Source organism: Aulonocara sp. 'chitande type north' Nkhata Bay, linkage group LG22 (assembly GCF_057382095.1).
Source record: "Aulonocara sp. 'chitande type north' Nkhata Bay isolate Kocher_YH1m ecotype deep benthic linkage group LG22, A_spYH_male_GT1.1, whole genome shotgun sequence".
In the NCBI taxonomy this organism is placed as follows: Eukaryota; Metazoa; Chordata; class Actinopteri; order Cichliformes; family Cichlidae; genus Aulonocara; species Aulonocara sp. 'chitande type north' Nkhata Bay.
In genome coordinates, this window is record NC_141364.1 from 11,352,669 (window position 1) to 11,377,272 (window position 24,604).

Genomic DNA, 24,604 nt, shown 5'->3' on the forward strand with positions numbered 1-24,604 from the left:
TTAGAAACTCCCACCATGCTGTCAGAGAAGAGCTGATGTTGATGCTTTTAAAGCATTCATGTCGTTGGATGTTTGAGCTGATAAATGGTAGGTCTGAGATCTCTAGATTATTGCAAAGTGCTTGTTCTACATCTAGCCAAGGTTAATCTAAGAGGGTATGTTTTAGCCATCCTGAGATAAACTGAAGCCTGTTGGCTAAGAAGTAGTGCTGAAAGTTAGGCAGTTCTAGTCCTCCTTTATCCTTGGTCTTTTGTAGTGTTTTTAAGCTTATACGTGGGGGTTTATTTTTCCAAAGGAATTTGGACATACATGAATCTAGAGATCTGAACCAATCTTGTGGCGGTTTAGTTGGGATCATTGAGAATAAATAATTTATTTTTGGTAAGACCATCATTTTTATAGCGGCAACCCTTCCCATGAGTGATATGGGTAGACATTTCCATCTAGCCAGATCATCTTCTACCTTCTTTAAAAGTGGGATATGGTTTAATTTAGTTAGATTTGACCCCACGGGATGAGATCTTGCGTGGAGCCCCAGATCGAGGGAGATTATCAGTGGTCTTGTATGTCTTCCATTTTCTGATGATTGCTCCCAGTTGATTTTTTCACACCAAGCTGCTTGCCTATTGTAGATTCACTCTTCCCAGTCTGGTGCAGGTCTATAATACTTTTCCTGGTGTCCTTCGACAGCTCTTTGGTCTTGGCCATGGCGGAGTTTGGAGTCTGACTGTTTGAGGCTGTGGACAGGTGTCTTTTATACAGATGATGAGTTCAAACAGGTGCCATTCATACAGGTAACGAGTGGGGGACAGAAAAGCTTCTTACAGAAGACGTTACAGGTCTGTGAGAGCCAGAGATTTTCCTTGTTTGAGGTGACCACATACTTATTTTCCACCCTAATTTACGAATAAATTCTTTACAAATCCTACCATGTGAATTCATGGATTTTTTTTCACATTCTGTCTCTCACAGTTGAAGTGTACCTCTGGTGCAAATTACTGACCTCTGTCATCATTTTAAGTGGGGGAACTTGCACAATCGGTGGCTGACTAAATACTTTTTTGCCCCACTGTACATTTTGTTATACTTGATATTATTCTGCTCTTGAGTCTCTTTTACACTGCTAGTTTTGTAGCTAATAAAACAGCACACACACACACCAAGAATTTCTGTTCAATCAATACATTTAATTTCACTTGTGCTCAAAATTCTCATACGTACTGGATTAAACATTTCAATCCATCCAAACTGAATTCAAGATAAATCAATATTTTACATTGGCCCCATTATTTGTAAATACTTATTTGTAGTTTTTAGGCCACCCTGGTTTCCCTTCAAAATAGATCTAGAAGCAGTTTAAGTCCACTCATCCATTTTTAATTGCTGATCCTATCTGGGCTTAACAGTTCATCAGGGAAGACAGAACTATTTATACTTTCACATCCAGGCATCCAATTTACATACAAGTTTGTGTTTTTGGACTGTGGGAAGAAGCCAATGGAACCCCTGCAGGCTCAGGAATAACATGCAAGCTCCACACAAAAACCAACAGTTAACCAGGAGGTTTGAACCAGGAGCTTTCACTGCACCATTGTCCTCCAAGCGACGTTTGTGTGCATCAGTTCAAGTCAATGTGGAGTTAGATTCAGTCATTCTTGTGGATCTCTTTCTTCTCATTGTCTTCATTAAAATGCAGTTATATTCACGATTAGGTAAGTCCTTAACAATCTTCACTGCGACTCCACAAAGAAAGACACTTTGCAAAGTGTATCTGAAAAGAAAAGAGAGAAAGATAATTCGTTTAATAAATAACAGTCACTTCTAGATCCATCAGAGCACTGGTCTCTGGCCAATGTGTACTCAATTATTAAAAGTGAAATTATATCAAGTTAAATTTTGCTACTTGAGCTGAATTTTAAAAGTGTTATGAATACTGGCCATAAAGGTAGGTCCCTTTATGATTGATTATACGTGACAGAAAAAGAATATTTAAAGACGCCCTGTAGTGTAACAGGAAAAAAGTTTAAGTTTAAAGCCGTGATATAATATTTCCCGAATTATGTTTTTACAGTTGTTTTCTAATCTATTGTTTTCAAATCTTTACATGACTTTAGATATATGCTAGACGACAGTCTGTCAGTACTTGTGTTGTTCTGGATTTAAGTACATTTATAAACATCTTCAGCTTCTTTCTATGTTGAAAGAACTAGTCCATTATACAGCATTAATTACAGATGTGAACTGAATGGTATAGTGAAGTACAGGTCATATAATCTAAGGAGCTTAGAAAGAAAAGTTAAGTTGCTTGAAGACGTTTCACCTCTCATCCGAGAAGCTTCTTCAGTTCTAAGGGTCAAATGGTGGAGAGTCCCAGATTTAAACCCAGTGGGAGTATCCCCCCAAAGAGGGGCAAAGCAACTTAAAGAAGTCCAGACGCTTTTCTTTCCAAGCTACTTAGACTACAATGAAGTGGATAACTGAGAACCTTCACAGACATACTAGTCATATACATTTTACCTGTGATGTGGTCCTCAGCACTGGGAGACTCCAATGAGTTCCACCTTTGGGGAGCAGATTCCAGAAGAGAGAGGTCATCTGCTCTCAGTGTTTGAAGCAGAGTTTTCCTCCTCAGGAATCTGAACACAAGAGTTGAGGGGAAAAAAATACCAGTATATAACATAAACATCCAAAACTGAAGAGAGAAAAGGATACTGTTGCCGATAGTGACGCTCAGCATCCTGAAGCCACTCGAGCATGTCAGCAACCGACGGGGTGGTGGTTGATCCCTCAGTTACTGCAAGCAGATCTAAACTGTGTGCGTTCTGCTCGTACAGATGAAGGATTGAAGCAACCTGGTTACTGATAGCATCCCTCGCAGACTGGAGGGAAGACCTGAAAGAAAGAGGAAAGGAAAGAAGGGAGGGTGAGATAAAAATTATAGTATAATATATACTTTAAGCATACTCTGAGCAGCTTCTGCAAACTGGTACTAATAAGGTTCTTCTCCAAAGATCCATTTACTTACTAAAAAAATAAACTGATCTTTATTACTAAAAAGGATGTAGCTGTACTCCTGTCCGATCAAACATACATAGTTGGATGTGAATACCAATAACGCAGCATCCTCATCAGATATAATAGCCGATTTACTCACATCTTCTCGTTGAGTTTTCCCAGCACTATATCCGTTGCTTCAAGGAGCTTAAAGCGGAGTCTCTCCTCCAGGTCAGGAAAACCTCTGAGCGGTGTGTTGGAGATCTGCACGTTGGACAGTGCTCTCGACTGCTCCGCCAAATTCCCGAGAGACACCATCAGAGGGCTGCACTCGGCTAAAACACTCTTCCATACTTTTTGGTTGCTTTCAAGTGTCGCGAAGCTTTTCCTCAGAGCCTGATGAAGCGTAGCTACCGCAAGCGTGGACATTTCAGCAAACGATTTCAGTACTTAGGTGTTCAAAGGGAAAAACACGAAATACATTAAGTCAGCTTTATGTCTTATTTTCCATGAAGGCGACTTTATGAAAAATGACTTTTAAATGATTCTTCCCGCAGCTACAGAACATCACATTTCTACCATGTTGCCTGAACCACTTCCGTTCTCTTGATGTAAACACTGACGTTTGGCGCTACGATAGGCTGAAAACAAAGTTGTTGCGACGCATGGCACATGCGCGTCCTAATTGGCTGATCTGGTGTGTTGGCCCCTCCCCGCGCGAAGATTTGAAAACGGCTTTGTGAAGGAAGGAAGGCGAGTCTCGAGGACGAACAGGAAAAACACATTTAGGTAATGATATATACTTTAAAAAATTTATGTAAATACATCTCGGGACAGTTATTTAAAAGACCATAACACATATTGGTAGATGTAAACACAGCTGTCGAAAATAAGGTCAGAAAATAAGCGTTAACTCAGCTAAAGCTACTTGCTAACGTTAGCTTCACCAACAGTTAGTCGCATGTAGGCTGATTTTTTGTTTTTGCATTCTTTTGTTCCCGATTAAGGCCACAATGTTAACATTTCATGGTGTCTATGGGGTGTTAATATACCACACTATACTGCACTACACTACACTGTACTGTACTAGGGTATATTGTAATTACTAATATACTCCGTGTCCGTCAGAAATGGCTCCCAGGAAAAGGACCACCAAACGCAAGAATAACCCCAAGACGGCAAAACTGGAAGCTTTTATGGAGGATTTTGACAGCGAGGGTGATTATTATTACTATTTTTTTAACTCACCATAGAAATGCTACAGAAATACTCCCTGTTCTTTTTTCGGTTGCTCACTTTAGGAGTCGCCACAGGAGAACATTTTCTTCCAGCTCACTGTATCCTTAGCATCCTCCTCTGTCTTACCAACCCTCGGAGCGTCCTCCTTCACTGCATCCATGAACCTTTTCTACTTTTCCTCCAGCTTTGGAGCTCAATATTCAACATAATTTGTCCAGTATTTCCACTGTCCCCCCTTTGCACATGTTTATGACATCTGAGCCCTGCCTCTCTAACTTTGTCTCCAAACCACTCAACTTCAACCATCCTTCACATGTACTAATTTCTAATCTGTCCTTTCTGGTCACTACCAATGGAAATCTTGCCTTCACTCTTGCTGCTAACCTACTGCTACAAATCACCACTGATGCTAACATCCATCCACCCCACCCTGACACTGTATAACTTAAGCTGAAGTGACAATGTATAACTGAAGCGGAACTCAACATTTGTGTTTCTGCAGTGAAGACTAGAGTTGGACAGGTGAAAGAGAAGATAAACCAGCTGTTGAAAGATGTTGACAACAGCTACAACATGGCAATAATTAAGCTCCCCAAGGCTGTCAGACAAATGAACTGGTTGGAGCATTGGAGTAAGTATACATAGATTATTGACTAACAAATCCCAAATCTATAAAGAAGAAATGCTCTTGAGCCACAGAGACTTTTACAGCATTCTGCTTCCTATTTTTAAAAAAGCTAATGGTACATTTTCAAAAATCTGTGCATTTGATCTTGGATGAATTTCATTTTTAAACAGCATTAAATAAAGAATATTTACATCTCTGCAGAGTCTGAGAAACCACAAACACCAGAACTCGATAATGCAAAGGTCAGTTGATTAGCCTTCTCAAATTATACTTAATATACGTTAAGTATATATAAGTTTCATGCTTGTGCAAGGATGCTCTGTTCTGCATAAACACTCAGTTATATTTGCTTTTATAGAGAAAAGAGGAAGCTGCACTCGTGGAAAGTGTTGTGGCTAAGGATCATACATCTCTTCTAAAAACAATTGAAAAAAGTGAGTTAAAAGTAGTTTATACATTTCCCTTGAAACAAGAAAACCATTTCCCTTTAGCCAATGCAATTTGTTTTGTCCAATCCACAGCATTAAAGATGAAAGGTGGGGCTACATTGAGCTCTGAGGATGAAAACGTCCCAAGCACAACAAAAAAGGTAATGACTGCTTTTCATACAGTCATACATGAGAGCAACTACATACAGCTGTTGTTATGCAGGATCCTCTGTTTGCTTCTTTTGTGGTGTTTTAAATGCTTGTTTATAATTTAGGGGAGAACTACCAGAAAGCCCCCGACTAAAACAAAGAGGGCAAAGGCACTGTCGATCAGCAAGCAGAGCTCCACCATCAGACGGTAAGCTCTTTTACTTTTTGTATTGTTCTTTTTCTTTCTTTCTTTTCTTCTTCTTTCCTCCCGTGCTAAAAACTTTTGGAAGCAAGTTTGGTGGCTAACAAATGTGATGCTAACACATTGTCATTGTTTGGATTCAGATCAAACAGGAACCCCCTGATTACTCCTGCCAGAAGCTTGCTGGATTCTTCTGTGATGATGGGACCCACTCCTCTTATTACCCCCCGCTTTGACCCAAGGTACACCTTAGAATTATACTGTGTCACTCTAAAGATGGTGTTTGTGTCAATGGCAATTAGTGTTCTAGTTGATTGAGAGGGGAGAAAACGTATTTATAAAACAGTTAAAAAAAGGGTTCAAAATTGAGCACAGATGAAGACGGGTCAGATTTATATTGTGCATAAGATACTAGACTCACATACTGGTCAGGTTAGTTTGCTGTGTGTGGATAACATTAGCAGTGCACCAGTCGTCCTCGCAGGTTGACATCTACACCTGTGCTGAATGTGGTTATTCAGTGCAGCTCACTGAAGACTTCTGCATTGTTATGTCTTTATATTCAGTGATTTATTACTGAGACATAGTACTGAGATATTTTTACTAGCACAAATTCATTTACAGTTCATGCTGAATAGATAGTGATTCTGTGAAAACATGGGCAAACAGACAAACAAATGCTCAAAGTATTGTATTAAAGCTCAGGCTTCTCGTTAAAGCAAAATCTCTGCTCTCATAGAGCTGTAAGTGGATCTAGTGTCTTTGAGTGTTAGAAAGTGTGTGGGGACTGGAGACTTGCTGTAATCTGGCAGCCCCTGCTATTTACTCTGTAATGTTGACATTTCCTACAAAGAAGGCTTCATATTACTCACTACACCTCAGGCTTCCCAAGACCCCCGCAGTGAGAGTTCCCCGCCACAAGGAGAGGGTCTATAGCATTTCAGTCAACGGCTCTCCCATTGCAGCAGGAAATGAGGATATTGTCATCAATGTTCCCGTTGGGAATGGAGAGGTGAGTGCACATTTAGTCAGGCTCAGAGCTTCAGGTACTATTGATCAGTCAGTTGTTTAAGAAATGATTTTAACAAGGCAGCAGAGGAAACGATATTTACTGAAGAAATTTAGATGTCTATTTTCAGGAAGATAAAACATTGAATACTTTGTTATATATGGTTTATTGAAAATGAGCTTAAAGATGCATTAAATCGGCCTTCAAGTCTTCTGCTTTCATGTTGATTTTATACTGTGTTTATGTTGATGACTGTTTAGTTACATTTGATGACTTCATGGCTTTTGAGTAATTAATTGTCTAACAAAACTCTTGATTAGAAGGCTAATTCTCAAAAATGAAATCACTAACACAAGTGTCCTTAACATATTGATCCAGAGCATTCACCTGCTGGCCAGTCAGATGGACTCAGTAGATCTGTCACTGCTGGACGAAACCGCCATGAGGAGCATTCGGCAGCTGCAGGTAAAAATTCCAGCAGGACAGCGTTACTTGCAGTTTCATCAGCTTTTCATCACTGTTTTGTTGCAGCTTTAGCCAAATTTTGATGTGAAATATTTGCATATGCTTTGATTCTCATCATTTCTTTTTATTTTTCCCAACAGAATCGACTCACAACATTGTGTGGGACATCAGAGTGACCAAACAGTCTGCCACGGACGTGTACTATACTTTTTTTTTTTTAAAAACAAGTTTTATCTCTATTATAAAGCTTTCATCATTCTACAATGTGGCATGTTTTTTTTCTTCTTCTTTTTTTTGCCTTTATACAGTTTATACTTTAACTAATACTTTAGGATACAGTGTAAGGTTAATATTTGTTGCGCTGGACACTGTTTTCTTGAGATCCTTCACATTCACTGGAATTAATCTAGGAGTTAAACTGTTCATTTCATTGTATTTACATTCTCCTAAATTATCTCTTTACTTAAAAAAATTTAATTTTATGTAGTTTCAGATGCTTTTTTGTTGCAGGGGAAATTGGATAGATTTTAGTGCTATTCCAGTCTTTTATTCCTGGCCAGTCTGGATTTAATGGATCTTAATAGGACTTGCATGATAATATCCAACAGAAACATGCAGTATGTGCTTATCAGATACAACTTTCTCTTTATTCTTTTTTTTTTTTTTTTTTTTTTTTTTTTTTTTTAAAGTACATTTTCTGATATTATTTGTGTGGTTTGTCATTGCTGCAATAAACCCCCTCCATGTTTCTATCACTAACCTTGTAGTTACATCAATAGTTAAAATGTATATGTCGTGTACATCGTGCACTCTGTCTTCATAACTGTGTGATGTGGCTATTTTCTGGTTTATTGGGGTTTTGTATTCTTAAATATAGCAGATGGCATGTTTGATTTTTATTTTAATTATGCCATAATGTGGAAATTCGTTTTTTCTTTCTTTCAGTGGACAGATTTTTTTTAAGTTGTATCTGTGCATAGTGACCAGTAGGTGGCAGCATTTCACCACAGAAATATTTGTCAGGCACCTGAACAGCCTCTGCTCTTTTTTTTTTTTTTTATTGTTAAAGGAAAAAAAAGATTTCTGTATCTGATCAAACTTTTTTAACTGCTTGTTATTTACTGGTAGCAAATTTTTATATGTTTGTTGATTTTTATTTTATAATCTGTAAAGTTATAGGTGTCTGTATTCTCTCTTGTATTAGATTACACTGTCAAGCATGATTTATACTGGTGATATTTATTTTACATCTTTGTTTTCCAGTTGTGAGGCTGCAGCGTTGTTTTCAAACCTCACCACAACTTTTTATCTGTAAGCTACCGCACTCTTTTTGCTTATGTAAGAAGTTCCTCTTGCCCTTTCCCGACTTTGTTTACACAAAGGGATATTAGTCAGTCACGTGATTGCTCTTGGCAGGAAGTGAAAGCCTTTCCTGCTCTTGGCACAGGAACCTGCACTCTGACCTTCGGGGACATCATAACGCTGCCAATTAGAAGCTTGTTAAGCTTCGTTAGGCCTGATGAGCTCATTAGGGTTTCCACCTGGGATGGTGAACTGGGTCAGGCCGGGCCTCACCTTGGGCCCAGGTAGACAAGCATAACTCTTTGCTGCTCGTGGTGGATTCTCATGCATCATATGCTACCAAGGCACAGCATGGGAACTTTGTGCCCCCCAACTGAAATCGGGCCGGGTCTCTTCCATCTGTATCCATCTTATGTACTTTATCATCTCCTGTCTCTTGCCGTGCAAACTGTGCTGCAAAGGTAAAACCAAACTCTGCATCAGTGAAAACGACAGATGTTGTGGTCAACGGTGCATGCAGTTCAGCTCCCTCGTTAGCAGTGGGCCAAGGCCTCGCGCACCTGCTCTATATATCATAGAATTTTCCTTGTTTTGCCTCTGAATGGATTGGATCCTTTTTTTATTCTCTAGGTGAGTAGAAAATTGCCATTTTGCATGGATGGCTTGCTTTTCAGTAAGCATGCAGGCTGTGGCGCAGTGACAGGTGCGGTATGGATGGGGCGGATTTTGAGGTCACAGAGCAACACTACTACATAAATCATCCACTGAAATGTTCAGGTTGAGGGATTGGAACCTGAGATAGTGGGAAGGGAAGAGTGAGTGCAAAGATGCTTCAACATAACAAGCAACTCTGCATTAATGCTCAGTCTGTGGAAGTCTAGATTCACCTGCCTTTTACTTCCAAAGAAAGGTACTTAAGAATTTAAAGCAGGCCCATCATATTTATCCTTAGTTTCTGTCATATATACATATATATATTTACTTATACTTTAACAATGGTGGATGCATATACATGTTCAAGCGCATCTTCAAATAATAAAAAGAATCCCTTCTTTCAGGCTATCTGAGGCTGCTTTAGAAGCTTGATTTTGGATGTCTGTATGATGTCAAAGACAGCAGATATTCCCAATCTGGTCACCACAGAGGCCTTTTCAATTAACTCCTCCAGTCAGAAGAAAGTTGGCTGAAGGCAGAGGTGCTAAAACCGATTGTTTTAGACAATAGATTAACTGAAGGCCCAGTAAATGAAGATTATTTTGACCTTTTAATCATCCAAAGCTACTCTGCAGAGCCCATGCACTGAAAATACTCATCTTGAAATGAACAGACCACATCCTGTTAAAGTAACATTTGTGCAAATTTCATATGGAAAATCTTTTTCTTTTTTGAAAGACAAAGCTTCAAATAATTTTAATATTCATAATTATAATTTATATTAAAATTGTAATTTAATTGTAATATTTATAATTTTAATAATTTTTAATATTTAATATTACTGCATAAATAACTGACTGTATACAGAAGATAAAAAAAACCCCCATCTTTTGTTTTAAGTTGCTTAAATCTGCATTTCCATCTTCTCATTATGGTTCCATTTACAGCAAAAGGAGGAGAAAACACTGGATGCTTTACAGTGAACTACTCTGCGACTGACATACTGTATGAGTGTAGAGGTGGTGGAGGCAGCATCAAAAGTAAAATGAATATTGGCCTTATATGCTATACTGCTAGAAGTATTCACTCACCCATCCAAATCACTGAATTTAGGTGTTTCAATCACTTCCATGGTCACAGGTGCATAAAATCAAGTACAGAAGCGTGCTGCTTCTACAAACATTTGTGAAAGAATGGGTTGCTCTCAGGAGCTCACTAAATTCCAGAGTGGTCCTTTTATGAGACACCACCTGTGCAACAAGTCCATTCCTGAAATTTCCTCACTGCTGAATATTCCACAGTCAGCTGCTAGTGGTATTATAATAAAGTGGAAACAATTGGTAATGACAGCAAGTCAACCACAACGTGGTAGGCCACGTAAAAGCGGGGTCAGCAGATGTTGAGGCGCATAGTACACACAGGTCGCTAATTTATATAGCATGGGGTTGTTTTTCAGGAGTTGGCCTCTTAGTTCCAGTGAAAGGAATTCTTAATGCTTCAGCATAACAAGAGACTGGACAATCTGATGTTCCAAACTTTGTGAGAACAGTTTGGGGATGGCTCCTTCTCACCAGTGCACAAAGCAAGGCCCATAAAGACATGGATAAGTGAGTCTGGTGTGGAAGAACTTGACTGATCTGCACAGAGTCCTGACCTCAACCTGATAGAACATCTTTTGGGATGAATTAGAGCTGTGACTGCAAGCCAGGCTTTCATCACTGTCATCATCAGTGTCTGACCTCACAAATATGCTCCTAAAATTTCCATAAACACACTCCTAAACCTCAGGGAAAGCCATCCCAGAGAGTTGAACCTGCTATAGCTGCAAACGGTGGGCTGACATCGCATTAAACCCTATGGACTAAGAATGGGATGCCACTGAAGGCAATGTGAAGGCAGACAAGCAAGTGCTTTTTGCAGTACAGTGTATTTGTTGGGTCCATGGTGTAATGCTGTGTAAATTAGCCAGCTGTCGTGCTGGCTTAATGTTCCACAAGATGTTTTTACCTCTCTCTTTGTCCTGTAGTTCCTCTTAAAACCCCATCCCCCACCAATCCAGCATTGAAAGCTTAACCTCACCCACCTAACCTCCCCTTTCCCTTTCTCATTTTGCATTCCCAAAATCCGTTATCGTTAAAATGTGCCTGACACATGGATGTGGCATATTCCTCAACAAAGCTGTTTCCTCCCCAAACCGCTGCAGCCGTTCGTTAATTGAGCCCCCAGACCTGGGGAAACTGCCAAACTCCCCGCCAAGACGAATGAACCTGGCAGAACCATGTTCTCCCAGCAAAATTAATTCTCTGGTGCGTCGAGACCTCCTGTAAATCCCATCCGTCAAGCGCTCTGCTAATCGATTTATTCACATGCCCACACCTCCGTCTGCCGCGGTCTTTTATACTGAGCCAGCCAGGGGTCGAGACTCATCTTTTGTTAAGTTGGTTTGTCAGCACAAACCAGAAAAAGTGTCGCTGAATGCTTTGTTATGTCTGCTTCGGTGATGGAGAGTTACGAGGACACAAGCTGATGGTAAAGGGAAGTGGCAGACGGGAGGAAGAGGTAAATGGGACTTAACAGCCCCCACATGATGCATTCTGGGCATGCGTTCATCTGGTGGCCAGCAGGGTCCTGATGGCATTTTGATGGGCGGCCTCTCCGTCACTCAGGCACCCGCAACGATGGGCAGGGTGGAGAGGAACATCTGCTGCCAAAAAAAAAGGAAAAAATTCCTGTGGAAAGAAAATAACAGGATACCCTGAGGAGAGGTGGGAAGTTAATGCTGTTTGCTGATTGCACAGAGACAAACTTTTGCTTGAGAAGCCTCTTGATGGCTTTGAAATTCAGATATCTAGTTGCACTAAATACAAAAACAAGACCTAAGTATTAAACCCATTCTGCCATTTAGAGATAGAAAACATTTTTACCTGTATAGTTGTCAAGTGCTTTCTCGTGCTAGAGTGTCAGATACTGCTGTTCTGGTATTGCAGAGGTGTGCTTTGGCATGGATTTCCTGGCACACTAGTAGTGGCATTATTGGACAGTGACTGTGCTATTTAACTCATCAGTGCCAGCTCCAACTCTAACCCCAACTCTACGCAATCAGAATATCACATTTTTCCTTCATTGTTTTCTTTTTCATTTTATCAAATGATTTGTTTTTGACCAGGAAAACCACATGTAGTTTTTCATAGGGAATTTAAAAGTAGAATGGGAGGCCGAGCCTTCAGTTTTCAGGCCCTTCGTCTGCGGAATCAGCTCCCAGTTTGCAACTGAGACACGGACACTTTCTCTACTTTAAGATTAGGCTTAAAACTTTCCTTTTTGTTAAATAAATCTTGTGGTTGCAATAGGTCTGGGCTGATAGGGGATTCCCATGATGTACTGAGTGTTTCTCTCTATTAAAAGGGAGCTTTTCCGCCAACTGCTTGCCCAAAGTTGCTCATATGATTGTTGGGTTTTCTTTGCGTTATTGTAGGTCTTTGCCTTAGAATATAAAGTGCCTTGAGGTGACTGCTGCTGTGACTGTTTTCTTCAGTACAAAACAGGGTTCTCACCTGTAACCCGCAGGAGGTTAAAGAGTGGCATTTAAAGATTGTTGGGGTGCCAATAAATTAAACCACAAGTTTGTAAGAGATTGTAATTTGATCAAGCTTTATTTTGCACTTTTCAAGCTTTGTTTTCAGTCACTTTTTAATTTCACATTTCCTAGTTGGTTAGGTTTAGACATAAAACTAGTTAGTAACACTGAGCAAAAGATCATGTATTAGGGTGATAATCATGCTTTTGAAAAATGACACTTAAATGGTGCCAATGGGTTCATTACAAATGTCCATATTTGAAAAGGTGAGAGCGTGACCTGCATCTTTTTTTGTAATAGATCAGTTGGGACAGTCAGCAAAGCCATAGGACAGCTTGTATTTATATGTAAAATGTCAGAAGGGCAGTCGTTGAATCCCTGGCAATGATTTCAAGTATTAGAGCTGAAAACAGATCAAAACAATTGAACCGTGGCCTCTGGAACCATGTGAAATTTCACTTTGAGGTCCTGTAGGAGCGGTTTTCACCATAATTTTATGTCACAGTAGAGCAGCTCTGTAAGCAGTTCAGAATCAGAATCAGAATCAGAATCGTGTTTATTGGCCAAGTATATGTGCAGACACATACAGGGAATTTGGTTCCGGTAGATGGTGGCTCTCAAGCACAGCAATGTAAATCTCACACACACACACACACACACACACACACACACACACACACACACACACACACACCACACACACACACACACACACACACACACACACACACAAGTGTCTATATATACACATTACACATACATACACAAAGCTATGTAAACCAACTATAAATAACGAATCTAAACGTATATACATAAAATACAGAAATGAATGAGGTGGAATGAATACTACAAAATGTACATAAGGTGCAGTTGCAGTCTGGCAGTGGGAGCAGTGTGACAGGTCAACTGTTAAGAAGGGAGATGGCGAGGGGAAAGAAACTGTTCCTGTGTCGGGTGGTCCTGGTCTGCAGGCTTCTGTACCGTCTGCCAGAGGGCAGCAGATCAAAAAGTCTGTGTGCAGGGTGTGAGGGGTCTGCGATGATTTTCCCTGCCCGTTTCCTGGTTCTTGAGAGGTACAGATCCTGGATGGAGGGCAGGGGGGTGCCGATGATCCTTTCTGCTGCCCGTACAGTCCGCTGCAGTCTGCTCCTGTCCTGTTTAGTGGCTGCTCCATACCAGACTGTGATGGAGGAGCACAGGACAGACTCAATGATCGCAGTGTAGAACTGGATCAGCAGCTCCTGTGGAAGACTGTACTTCCCCAGTTGTCTCAGGAAGTACATCCTCTGCTGGGTCTTTTTGAGGATGGAGTTGATGTTTGTCTCCCACTTCAGGTCCTGGGAGATGGTTGTACCCAGGAACTTGAAGGTCTTCAGTTAACATGTTTGTTGAAGTCATATAATAGCAATCACTGTCTACGCCATAAAAGCAAGTGAAATATCCGATATTTTCACTTAAAGTATGAAAACTGAACAAAGGGGAAAAACCATCTTGAACTTCAAATGTGAGTTGAAAGCAGCTGGAAGGAGCACCACTCTAGCAACCAGCATACAGACAAAAATCACAAAACGGCCTTTGTGGTATAGCTCCTGCTACAGAAGATGCCTCCAGGATTGCAGTTTGCCCTTCTAAAACACGGACGCACTCAGAGACTCTCAAGAAGTGAATGCCTTTACACTATCAGAACTGCTAATGAGCAGAAGTGCAATAACATAAAGTCTGTCAGATTTCAGTTTAAGTGCTGTGGGAAGTGGAGCTGTCACTTTGTAACAACTGGAGTTAAAAAAAACAAACGCCTAAGTGTAAACAGCTAAAGTGCCAGGTAATGTCGAAGCTCAGAAGGAGGTTGAACTGTCAGCTGAAGAGTAAAGTCTACACTGGAGACGTGTTTATGTAGACACTTTGTGTAAGAGATAAGAGCAGTCAAACTGTCATTTGTCAAGCCGTGCACTCTGAATAGTTCACACGTCTCGTGGTGCTTTATGTATAGAAAGTCAGCAGCTGAATATTTGGTTAGTACCGAAAGAGGCTGAGATGTCAGTTGAAGAATAAGACATGATGCTAGCTGATTAGCTATTCAAAACCATTACAGTTTTCTGTGTGGATGTTGTACTTGACTTGAGTCAACTAGGCTTGATTGGAAAACCTGCAGGAGATACAATATGTATTTAACTGCTGTTAACTCCTTTTTTTCTTTCTGTGACATCTTTAAAAGTGAAAAAAAAAAGGATCTTAAACTGTTGAAGTATTTCCTTTATCATCACATGAATTTAACTAATAACCACATTTTTGTATATTATGTTCCTACATTTTCACTTTAGTGTACCAATAAATTGTGTTTCTGTATTGCAAATAAATACAAAACTTTGTTGGGAATTTCTTCCAGTAAATAGTTTGACAGTCAAGGGCACAAACCTACACCTCCTTATTAGGAGGAGTCACACGCTAATGGAGGAGGCACTAACCTGTGCTTTATTCTTTCGTTCATTCCTATGCTGGACCTGGCCTGAGCAGGTTGAAAACAAGCTTTTCTTATTTGGTTAGAAGAATATGAGATGCAAATACCAGGAAGGGTGACAGAGCAGGGATGAAATGAAGTGAATTTTCACCCCATTCATTACCTCCATCAAAGAAAGAAAAAGAAAGTGACCATAAAATGAGTGGTGGAGCAATGGCCAGGATTGCCTTTGAGAAATAATTAAAGCCTCTTTGCAATGCTCCCCAGCCTGCAGGAAAAATCCCCATCTTCTGTATGGTCTACAATTGATGTTTGGTTTACCAGCCCCTCTGTATAAAGCAGACCTTCAATAAACTATATCACCCAATTTGTGAGAGTAATGCAGCCCAGTGCGGTCCTCAATTAGGTATAAATGACACAGCAAATTGGAAAATTAGGGGGAGAGGGAAGGATAATTTGCTCCAAAACAGACTAAAACCAATTTATTAGGAGACTGGGGAGGAGACAAAGGGTCCGTTTCTGTCCTCCAACAGAAAATCCTACATTAAGTTCAGATGCCTTACTGTTCACCTTGTCACAGGCTGTGTTTGAATGCTTCTTTTATCAGTTAGTATGACTCATATATATTGTTTGGGAGAACAGGTTGCACTAACAGATGATGAGTGAGGAGACTGATGAGTTTGATCTTATATGTTAGTGCAAAACAATGCTGTTAGACAAATATTAATCAAACTGGATACATACAGCTTCAGCCACTCGGCTCAGAACAGCACATAATGTTAACAACAAATAAAGGTCACATCACAGGATAGTGATGACGTGTACTGTCAGCAGAGACCATAGACTGTAAATAAATGATGTAGCTTCCAGGTGGGAACAAATGCAAACGTGGAAGTGTCTTAAACCTGCATTTTTTATAGTGACCAGCAGGGGGCCTGTCTCCTCTAGAAACAAGAAGAAAGCAGTTTTATGGTCTCACTACTTAATTTTTGTTAAATATGGCCCTCATTACTGTAAATAATAAGAAAAAAGCAGGGTTTGCTTTAGGACGACTCTCCCTTGTGATTGATAAATTGATGCCTTACCTTAGAGTCAACAGTATCTCTTGGCATCTCAGTCAGATTGTTGTTTGTCCAACATGGCAGAGACTGAAATGCTCAGAGCGATGCTTCATTAATCAATAGGTGAGACTAAGGTTTCTAGGTCTGTCTTTCATGTACAGTCTATGGCAGAGGCAGTATAGGCAAAAGTCTTTTACTGGGATGGCTTAGATTTAGTGTCAAACTATTGCCTTTCTGAAAGGACATCTGTTATAAAAGTTGTTAAATCTAAATAACTTCTCAAGTTGGTGAACTGAAGTGGCTGTGGTGAGACAGAGAGTACCTCATGGAAACATATTTTTATGTTTTGACATATCCTCTATATCTAACATTTAGTAGACAGAAAGCCTGTAAACTTTAAGCCTCCACGTTTGAAACAATGGTTGTTGAGCGGTTTTAATACTTATTTGGGATTAAATGTGTGAATAATTATTGGATGGAATGTAATGAAATTTGGTACAGACATCCTTGGTTCCCAAAGAAGGAATCGTAGCATCCACACACCTTTCATCCATCCTATTATTTTCTTATGCTTATCCAATTCAGGAGGTGGCAGGCTCTGTTGCACTAGAGTTGGGTCTTTGAATCATGTTGCTTGGGATCACTATAAGAAAAGGAAAACTGCAAGTGGAAAACTGAAATGCTGGAAAACAGCTTGTGAAGTTTCCATTTTTATAAAATGAAATCTGATCTATTGTCTGGACTCCTATTTAAAACATAATGAAAATTTTTTTTCTATTCCATGAAAGTTACAATTTTGGACAACAGCTCCATAGGGGGGCATTCTTTCTGGACTACCTTTCAAGCTTCACATTATGTTTTGAGACCAGTAGTTTTTTTACGAACACATTCTCTGCTCTCTCCATTCTCTGATTGTTTTCAGTTGTTACAACACGATGGAGCCACATACATAATTTTTCATATTGTCTTGTAGGTGCACAGAGAAGTCGATTCACAGGAAAAAACAGGACTTCAGTGGAATGAAGAGAAAATGTTCTGAAACCTCTTTTGTGAGAAAACAAGCAGGAACAAAACAAAGATCGGGCAGTTTCAGCCAAAAGTCAAACATTTTTACCCCCTTCTACATCTTAACTCATATTTTGAGGTTAGGAGAAACACTGTGCGGTGCATCAAATGGTGGGAAAATAAATGAAAAGCCAAGCTGACAGTTTCTTATTGAGTTTTTTGGGACACTCAGCTGCATTTTTAGAGACAGAACAGCAAAAGGAATGGAGCTGACACTCTGTTTGGATGGTTTTCAACTTTGATGCAGGGCTGGGTTCAGAGATTTCATTTCTGTTATTACTTCAGGTTACGTCTAAAAGATTTTCCCAAAGTGCTGCTGTCACAGAGGCCTTGAGATTGCTGCTCAGCTATGAGTTTTGCTCTGCGGTATTCCTCTAACTGGTCCCTTATGGGTGATTTTATTAGATGCACTTACAGCCACTATGTCTCCCCTAAATAAAACATATGTGGTGTATGCTTATTTTATAACACCCACCAAAGACAAAAGTCTTTTTATTCTAGCAGTTGCTAAGTTGGTCAGCCCTGGAGAAAAACCACACTGTGACTGCATGCTCACCACAGGCAGACAGTTGTGGCGGCATCTTCTGTCCGGGTGTGTAGTAGATGCAGAAACAATGCTGGTTATAATGTGTGTACCACACACACACACACACACACACACACACACACACACACACACACACACACACACACACACACACACACACACACACACACACACACACGTTCTTGGATCGTTTGAGAAACACCTGTCTCTCTTGGATTCACAGCACCAGACCTACATTATAAAATAGGGGGATCAATTTATCTTCATTTCTAGGCTGTCTTTTTATTAGATGCAGTGATGAGTGATATGATTAAGGGGTCTGCTTCAAGAGCTACTGCACATTTGCCCTGCTGATTTCCATTTTTCACAACACACAAACACATGGAAGAACACAGCTAGCAAATTTTCCTACCAACAACAACAACTAGAGCCTATCTTTACTGGTTCAAATTCCTTTCTCTCTTTGAGTTGGATATGAATAAATATTTGCTTTTGAATGATCTATTGAAGGTGTTTTTTCATTACCAGTTAAATGTATGGATGAGACAGTTATGTGATAAATTCAAGCAGAACAATTAATTCTGCTGCTAAGGAATTAAGCTGATGCTAAAGAGCCAGAAAATGCAGTTCCTCTGATCACCACTTAAGGATAACTCCAAAAGTGAGTCCTCATAGACCAGCGGTCCCCAACCTTTTTTGCTCCACGGACCGGTTTATGTCCGACAATATTTTCACAGACCGGCCTTCAAGGTGTTGCGGATAAATACAACAAAATAAAACCAGTACCGGTACCAAAAAACCAGAAGATGTACTCATAACACACGGGAAAGACCCAGGGAAATCGAGTTAATGTTAAAAACGATAAAAAAATAACGATAAAAACTGATTAAACCCCGAAAACCATGCATTTCACACCTGAGCCTCAACTCTCGCGGCACGGTACCGGTCCGTGGCCCGGGGGTTGGGGACCACTGTCATTGAGTCCAGTGTTAAAATACCCAACTTTACAGCAGAAATAGACATGTTTACAGTCTCATACAACAACCCCCCAACAAAAAACAGTTTCCTGCTTTCTAACGACTGTATACAGGGTGATATCTGTTTTTGTTATTGCTCTTTTTTTGTTATTGTTTAATTTCCATACAGCTTAGCGTTATGCATTATTAGCGATATGGCTGCTTTGAGCCAGGTAGAGACATAAGTAGGTTTAACCCCATGCTATCTAACAGGCTTCAGCTCAGCTAATTTGAGTCAATGAAATGGACCTCCTGAAAGTAACTAGTGTCAAAGGTAGACCCAAATGCAAACTGGACACAAAGTAAAACTTTATCCAAAATCTGATATTCATGAAAAGGGAACAAAAAGGTGGTGGTGTAATTGATTGGTGATTAATTTTTGGCACAGTATGGACGCCTCAGGATCATTTAAGTGCCACAGCCTACCTGAGTTGTCTCTGGCAATGGCCATCCCTTCATGACAACAGTGTACTCATCCTCTGACGGGTGATTTAGGCAGGCCAAAGCTCAGATAATCTCAAACTGTTTTTTTAACATAACAATGAGTTCACTGTACTCAAATGACCTCTACTGTCACTAAATCTTATTTCAATAGAGCACCTTTGGGATGTGAGAGATTCACATCATGGATGTGGATGAATACTATTACATTAATATTGACCAAAATCTCTGAGGAATGCTCCCAGCACCTTGTTGAACCAATATCAGGGAGAAATAAGCCAGTTATGAATGGAAAATCTAAGGGTCTAAGCCAGCACTACCCGATAAAGTGGCTGGTGAATGTTGAAAAACTTAGGATATACAAAACAGGATTCCAAAACTCAACATACCAAATACATAAATCAAAGCTTCAAGAATACAGAAAAAAAAAACAGAAACCCAGACAAAAGGTTCACAATTCAAAACTTGTGAAAAAGACATACCCATTACCAGATATCACGACAACTGATGCCTTATACAATGTTTTAATGCAAGTATCTAATGTTGTAGTTAACTGTTAATTATAATTAATTTTTAAAAATATGTTAGCACTAATTAGCAGGTATTTGTGATGCACCCACGCAGTCACCTTGCTAACCAAGCTAATCAACTGGTAAACACTGTCGCTTTGAATGAGACAAAACCCAGTGGGTGACACTGGGCACCGTTTGGTAGCTATCTCAATTTTTAATATCATTTATGGATATTGCATATAAAATATTTATCTCAGTGCTTCCAGAGTTGATAGAAAAGTTAGTGTGGTGTTTCTTAACTGCAATATTTGTTGGAACTGGAGCTACAAATATATTTAGTGCCAATACAAGATATTACCAGTCAAATTACAGTACCGACTTTATTAGTTGGAACCAAAACCTCATTGCCTTTGAAGAACACTAATGTAAGTGGGTGCTTACTTTATTGATTTCTAATGAAATTTTAATTTCACTGTGACATTCATTTACTTAAATGAGCTACACTGCATTTCTATACAGACAGGAGGCAGAAAGTGCAAACTTAAGAAGTGAGATAATAAAGCACCATTAAGCCAGCATCTAATTCCATGTAATTGAGAGTACATTGCATTTGTACCACTAGATTGAGTCACCGGGGAACATCAGAGCTGTTTTCATTAAGCAGTCACACTCTAGAGAAAGAGATCAAATGAAGCCAAAACAGAGGAAAGGCTGACAACAGTTCTGCCTCTGAAGGATGGCATCAGGCAACTTTGAAAACTCCTCTTTACCTCCCTTTGGAAAGTAGTTTTATGGTACACGTCTTCCATCAATAAATCTCTCCCCATGAAAGAAGATGTTTAACTTTTTAGCTGAACATTGTGAACTCATTGATCCAGTCTCTTCCTTTCTAATAGTTGCCTTTCAAAGAGGGAATGAGTCAGAATTGAAGATTGTCAAAAGAAGTTTTTATAAACAACATCGCTCAGCTCGTTTCACCACCCAAATACCAGACACATTTTTCCACCCTGTGATATTTATCCACACAAAAGGTTTGGTCTTATCTTAAAAAAAACGCCTCCGCTCCAGTGCGATTGAACACCTTGGATGGGTTTTTCCCTGCATGATCCACAGGCTGTCTTTGGTTTTCTGTAACTAAGTAATTAGACAATTAGTTTTCATTCTCCTTCACTGTATTAGATTAGATATTTAAAAACCAGGGCCACTAAAATCAAAGTGCATCAGTTGATTCTTTTCATAGCCAATACACGTTTAATGTTCACAATATTTTCAGGGAATTTTATGGCGTCACGAAAGAGTTGAGTAGAGGGAGGGCGTAGATAGGACTAAAGATGGGTGTAGATACTGTCCTGTTTAGGACGCTCAAAGCTGATGTCAACCTGAAGAATTCAAGACCAATGTTTACTCCAGTACAAGCTGTGTTTACATCACACTAATTGTCAAAATAAATATCTGGGCCTTCACATTCACAGTGAGGAACACAAGTATTTGAACACCTTGCGATTTTGCAAGTTCTCCCACTTAGAAATCATGGAGGGGTCTAGATTCACATTGTAGGTGCATTACCACTGTGAGAGACAGCATTTAAATGCTGTAACCATGTTCACCAGCCAGTCACTGGTGATATTTCATAAGAGAATAGATATGGGGGATATATACCAAAGTATTTGTATGTTATTTTTTATTTTTTAAGCCCAGCTGAAAACAGCAGGAAAACGCCCAATTGGCAGGATTTTATCAGTAGAAATGCTTTGATGTTTAGTGACTCTAGCTAACTGTTGCTTAATTGAAGAAACTGTGGGAGTTGGGAGTTCGCCTTGTAATTGGAAGGTTGCGAGTTCGAGCCCCGGCTTGGACAGTCTCGGTCGTTGTGTCCTTGGGCGAGACACTTCACCCGTTGCCTACTGGTGGTGGTCAGAGGGCCCGGTGGCGCCAGTGTCCGGCAGCCTCGCCTCTGTCAGTGCGCCCCAGGGTGGCTGTGGCTACAATGTAGCTTGCCATCACCAATGTGTGAATGTGTGCGTGAATGGGTGGATGACTGAATGTGTAAAACGCTTTGGGGTCCTTAGGGACTAGTAAAGCGCTATACAAATACAGGCCATTTACCATTTACCACTTGTACAAATAGGATGTGATGGCTGGTTGATGTAGCATCTATCCCGACCCTCCTCCACTTTTACTGGACCAGCTGGGTAGGAAGTGAAAGAAATGGGTGCACAATTTTTCCTGAAGTGGAACATTTTTCAGTCCTCATAATGCAAAAGAAACCCAGCTGCTTGTCACTCCCATTAGAAACCAATGAAAAAGCATGCTTCCTTAAAGGTCAGAAAATCAAAACAATTATCGGAAAGGGCCTAAAATTGTCCCCCGAACTCAGAAAACCTGCAGAATTAGGTGATAATTGTTTGTGTGCTCATAACTTCTTGTTGATCAGTCATTAATATAAAATATTGCATAGTGTATCTTACTTTCCTTCTTCTCTACAAGTTGCTAATCATCAACAACAAATGTACGACCATATGGACACGCAGTGTGAGCAACAACCCAGACACATGAACGCACGTCCGACTGAGTGAAGACAGACTGCTGGCCCATCAGCCTGCTGATGTGTGTCTGAGGTCTTGGAGCAGAAATCCTGAGATTGTGTGCAGAGGGAAGTGAGTAAAATGCTGACCTCGCTGTAAGTAACACTGACGTGCTGTTAGCAGAAAACCCTGTTCCAGTGTCATGCATCACAAAGCTGTTGACCCCTTAGACCCCTGTTTCTGACTGGTCAGCCGCAAAAAAATGTGCAAAGTGTTTTTAAGTGCTTGGGTCTCAAGTCTCTAGTAGCAGGTGCCCGTCTTCTTGATTATTTCCCTGGAAATAGAGTTTTTAATGTTTAACACAACATTAAAAAGCCTGAGAAGCATTTTATGGCTGCTATAGTAAGCTGCTGAATTGCTGTTTTTCTCCCTCCTGCATAATCAGTAGATCACATTAACAGCGGCGACTGGGGTGCATTAATTTGAGTGTAATCTACCGTGCGGCCTCTAAGAAGGACAGCCACTGCTGATGGAACAGATTATGGAAATCTCATTTGAATGATGGGAATAAATGAGTTCAAAGTAAGGACTTCAGGTTTAAACAACACGCTTAGCTCATGTTAATGCCTCTGAATATCCTCTCCCCTTCCACGTGTGTCACCTGCTCCCATGAAAACAATACCACTGCAGATTCCGGTGCTGCAAAAAAACCATGCCGTCATATTGTGATTGCTTTTTCTTCTGAGATCGCAGCGGCAAGAGAGGCAGATCCAGCCTTCCCCTGGCACGTCTGTGCGCCAGTCATGCTAATCTATAGTTTCACGGTGATCATCTCAGAGCTTATTCAAACTGACTGAGCAAGGCTACATTGTGGTTGCACCTGCCAAAAGCCTCAGTAATACAGCGGCTCAGCAGGTTTAACACAGATTATTGCTGGTATCCTGCTGAAAAGACACTTTTCTCTCTCTCCGCCCCCCCGTCTTGTACTCCTTTTTCAAGTAGTGACAGTTGACACGGTCCGTTACACGTAAAACAAGTTCTACATTCTTGCAGAAGAACCAAAAAGAATAAAAACACTGTGGGGAAAAAAGTTTAAGTAATCTTTATTTCAATTTAGCGCTCAGAAAGACAGATTCTGTAGAATGTGATTTAAATTGACTGAGGGTAGTGTGGAGTCTCAGGTGGCTCCTGCTTTGAGTCTGTTCGTCACTCTCACTCAGCAGTAAACTGAATACTCAACCTTAATCCATTTTATTTTGGTGTATTTCATTTTAATGTGTTCTCAAATTTTATTAAATTAACAAACTTGGAGGAAAAAAGTGCTGATGATGCTTACCTCATGGTTAAAACCTTGTGAAGAAAGTGGATTCATTCTACAGTTGCTTGCAGTGTGTCGTGCGCTTGTTTCAGCGACTCCATATATAAAAGTAGAGTGATGGTCCCATATGCAGTGTCATATGGCCATCTGCAAATATATTATGCCATAAATGAATCACACCATCTCTCTGTCCTTCTCAGTTGGCTCTTTATGTGGCAGCTGCTGTAATTAAAGCCACGTCTTATTTCTCCAACTGTTAGGACTGGTTGCTTTACTTTCAGCTGCTGTAAGTTCAAGACTGAAGATGAAAAAAATGGTTTAATAATAACTGGTATTAAAGTTAAAAATAAGAAATGAGTGAGAGAATGCATACTGAGTTGGTGGTAGGGCTTTCGCGGCGCCTGGCAAGTTGCCATCGTGTGACAAAGTTAATGTCACATAGGCGTCGTACTGAAAAAAAAGTGTGTTGTGCAGCTTTCTTCGCGCTCTTTTATATGATATATTACTCAATATGGTTTCAACTTTGACCTTGAAGGCTTACAATGAACATCAAGGTCAAATGCTTGGCCAACCTAGGAACTCATGACTCCCGAGGCCAAGTATATTGTTGTGAAGTTTGAAGAAAATCCATAGAAAAATTGGCGGTGATAAAAAAGTTTTTACTGAGTTTGAAATTTGGTGTGACCTTGAGCTTGACCTTGACCCGATTAATATCAAAATTTAACGAGCTCTAGCAGTTATTAGTGTCGGCAAACACTCAAAAATTTTAAATGATATCCAGACTGCTGATTACATACTCTCTCCCTTTTGGGGGGGGGGGGGGGGGAGACAAAATAGTGTACAAAAAACAAGTGATAACATATACATATATACATAAATATTTATTGTACATACACATGAGCAGGTCTGACTGCTGTTACAATAGTGCACCATTTACACAGTGGCTCTAACAGTCTCCTGCTGAAAGAGCGGCTCAGGGCCTCCAAAGTCTCATGCAGCAGGTTAAAAGATGT

At 40.1% G+C, this 24,604-nt stretch overlaps 2 protein-coding genes across 3 annotated transcripts; one reads left to right on the forward strand and one right to left on the reverse strand.

Annotated features, from left to right (window-relative positions):
- Positions 1-1,175: 1,175 nt before the first annotated feature.
- Positions 1,176-3,611, reverse strand: airim (AFG2 interacting ribosome maturation factor). The gene is made up of 4 exons (XM_086280741.1): positions 3,155-3,611; positions 2,713-2,892; positions 2,518-2,636; positions 1,176-1,771 (listed from the first exon to the last, which is right to left on the reverse strand). The coding sequence occupies exons 1-4, from the start codon at positions 3,421-3,423 to the stop codon at positions 1,731-1,733; spliced, it is 609 nt and encodes a 202-aa protein (XP_086136867.1). The 5' UTR covers positions 3,424-3,611; the 3' UTR covers positions 1,176-1,730.
- A 40-nt stretch (positions 3,612-3,651) lies between these two features.
- cdca8 (cell division cycle associated 8) lies at positions 3,652-7,874 on the forward strand. Of its 2 annotated transcripts, XM_086280739.1 has the most exons (11): positions 3,652-3,783; positions 4,123-4,212; positions 4,736-4,864; positions 5,063-5,103; positions 5,220-5,295; positions 5,383-5,450; positions 5,565-5,647; positions 5,785-5,883; positions 6,524-6,653; positions 7,029-7,115; positions 7,256-7,874. In XM_086280739.1, the coding sequence occupies exons 2-11, from the start codon at positions 4,125-4,127 to the stop codon at positions 7,289-7,291; spliced, it is 837 nt and encodes a 278-aa protein (XP_086136865.1). In that variant the 5' UTR covers positions 3,652-3,783; positions 4,123-4,124; the 3' UTR covers positions 7,292-7,874. The 2 variants fall into 2 exon arrangements, with proteins under 2 accessions (XP_086136865.1, XP_086136866.1); XM_086280740.1 differs by lacking the exons at positions 5,063-5,103; positions 5,220-5,295.
- Positions 7,875-24,604: the final 16,730 nt, after the last annotated feature.

What these genes read in the sequence shown, in the direction of transcription:
- airim (XM_086280741.1), bottom strand. Translation starts at nt 3,423, where the DNA reads ATGTCCACGCTTGCGGTAGCTACGCTTCATCAGGCTCTGAGGAAAAGC. An exon ending in GGAAAACTCAACGAGAAGAT is followed by an intron (nt 2,893 to 3,154) that starts GTGAGTAAATCG and finishes TCTTTCTTTCAG; the next exon opens with GTCTTCCCTCCAGTCTGCGA. An exon ending in GAGCGTCACTATCGGCAACA is followed by an intron (nt 2,637 to 2,712) that starts GTATCCTTTTCT and finishes TCTTGTGTTCAG; the next exon opens with ATTCCTGAGGAGGAAAACTC.
- cdca8 (XM_086280739.1), top strand. Translation starts at nt 4,125, where the DNA reads ATGGCTCCCAGGAAAAGGACCACCAAACGCAAGAATAACCCCAAGACG. An exon ending in TCTAAAAACAATTGAAAAAA is followed by an intron (nt 5,296 to 5,382) that starts GTGAGTTAAAAG and finishes TCCAATCCACAG; the next exon opens with CATTAAAGATGAAAGGTGGG. An exon ending in TTCCCGTTGGGAATGGAGAG is followed by an intron (nt 6,654 to 7,028) that starts GTGAGTGCACAT and finishes ATATTGATCCAG; the next exon opens with AGCATTCACCTGCTGGCCAG.